The sequence below is a fragment of the Sinocyclocheilus anshuiensis genome, unplaced genomic scaffold, assembly GCF_001515605.1.
Source record: "Sinocyclocheilus anshuiensis isolate Anshui unplaced genomic scaffold, SAMN03320099.WGS_v1.1 scaffold4969, whole genome shotgun sequence".
NCBI lineage: Eukaryota > Metazoa > Chordata > Actinopteri > Cypriniformes > Cyprinidae > Sinocyclocheilus > Sinocyclocheilus anshuiensis.
In genome coordinates, this window is record NW_015546604.1 from 6,295 (window position 1) to 7,961 (window position 1,667).

Sequence of the window (1,667 nt, forward strand, 5' to 3'; positions counted from 1 at the left end):
CAGACACAGACACAGACACAGACACAGACACAGACACTCACACTCTCACACTCACAGACACTCACACTCACAGACACTCACACTCACACTCACACAGACACACACACACACACACACACACTCACACACTCACACACTCTTACCCGGACTTCTTTATAGAGTCTGAGCGAGGTGCTGGTTAGGATGAAGTATCGGTCATTGAAGCTCCCGGTGCTCAAACCCAGCAGACTCCTCTCCTCTCTGAACTTCATCATACCGTGTTTGGACACCTCCACTTTACTGGCTGTACCAAACACACACAAACATCATTACATATTCTCAAACAGACAACATAATGAACACACTGCACATGCTACATGATCTACATGAGCACATCATAGACTTCTACTGCTTCTAAATGAATTAGAATAGTGTATTATATTCTCAACCAGGCATCCAAGGTCCACTAGGGGGCCTCAATAAACTTCCAAGGGCCTCAAGATGATTTAAAATAAAACAAAACAAGCATTAAAATGTGCTAAAACAACTAAAAAAGATATTTCTAACATTTTAATTCACCCTCTCAACAACTGTTTTTTTGTCTTTGAATAACCAGGATTACAACAACCTTGAAAAAACTAAATCTATACACTATTAAATATTAATTATTTAAAAGTGTGTTTACTAGAACTTAAATTCATTGAAATTAATCAAACACCAAGGTCATTTCTATAATGAATATACATTCTGGTTATGCCAAGCTCTAAAATATTCTATCAGGTAGAAATCGTAGGTGACGGATATTTTAAAAAATCCTGATCTTTAATCACAAATAAACTGGAAAAGTCTTACAAATCGACTGGTTTAAAAGTGAAGGAAAACATTTAGCTCTTAAATCCTCCGCAATCCTGAAACTTAAATGAAAAATTAATACAGAAACTATGAGTCTATAAATCAAAACTACCAAAAAACTGCCATTGCAGCAGATATTAGCCTTTATTGAATATTGTTGTAGACAACAGTGAGTCTTTGAGTCAAATGGTTGAGAAGCAGTGTTTATCGATTAACCCACTTACATTTTGCATTAAAACATTCTATTTATGAATAATCTAATTTCTCCCCAAACTCAAACCCAGTCTCTCTTACCCAGATAGACCAGCATGGCCTCCATGGAGAAGTGCTTCTTGACCAGCAGGTGACTGTCGGTGCCCAGAGAGTGAAAGATGGGCAGCACTTTCTCCAGATAGTGCAGCGGCCGCTCTGACACACACACACACACACACACACACACACACACCTGTGAGCCACTGCGTTACTGTGACGTGTGTATGACGGGTAACCAGTGTTCTGTGACTCACCCAGTTCTTCCTTCTCGTACACCTCAAAGCAGCACCAGTAGTCTTTCTCCTTAACGCTGATTTTCCGTCTGTCCAGAATCTCAAAGGTCAGTTCTGCTGCCGTCATCGTGGCAGGAATCTGGAGGTCAAACGTGAACATTTATACACGTGAACATGTAACGATATTATCAGTATCGTGATATCGCGATATCAAAACTGTCTCGATATTATCACGGTCACATGACGATATTAAACAATAGGCCTTCCGGGAAAAAGTGTAGTTTATAAAACAGAGAGTTCCGGTGCTTGATTCTGATTGGCTGAGCCGCGTTCAAAGCTGTTGTAAATTAC

General features: G+C 39.8%; 1 protein-coding gene across 2 annotated transcripts in view; it reads right to left on the reverse strand.

The window, feature by feature from the left end:
* LOC107701599 (arf-GAP with Rho-GAP domain, ANK repeat and PH domain-containing protein 1-like) overlaps positions 1 to 1,667 on the reverse strand; it is an 11,621-nt gene that overhangs the window by 5,367 nt on the left and 4,587 nt on the right. For both annotated transcript variants that reach the window (XM_016503645.1, XM_016503644.1), the window contains exons 5-7: positions 1,338 to 1,455; positions 1,126 to 1,239; positions 144 to 283 (exon numbers count right to left, since the gene is read on the reverse strand). In XM_016503645.1, coding sequence (XP_016359131.1) covers positions 144 to 283; positions 1,126 to 1,239; positions 1,338 to 1,455 — 372 coding nt within the window. The remainder of the gene's footprint in view (positions 1 to 143; positions 284 to 1,125; positions 1,240 to 1,337; positions 1,456 to 1,667) is intronic.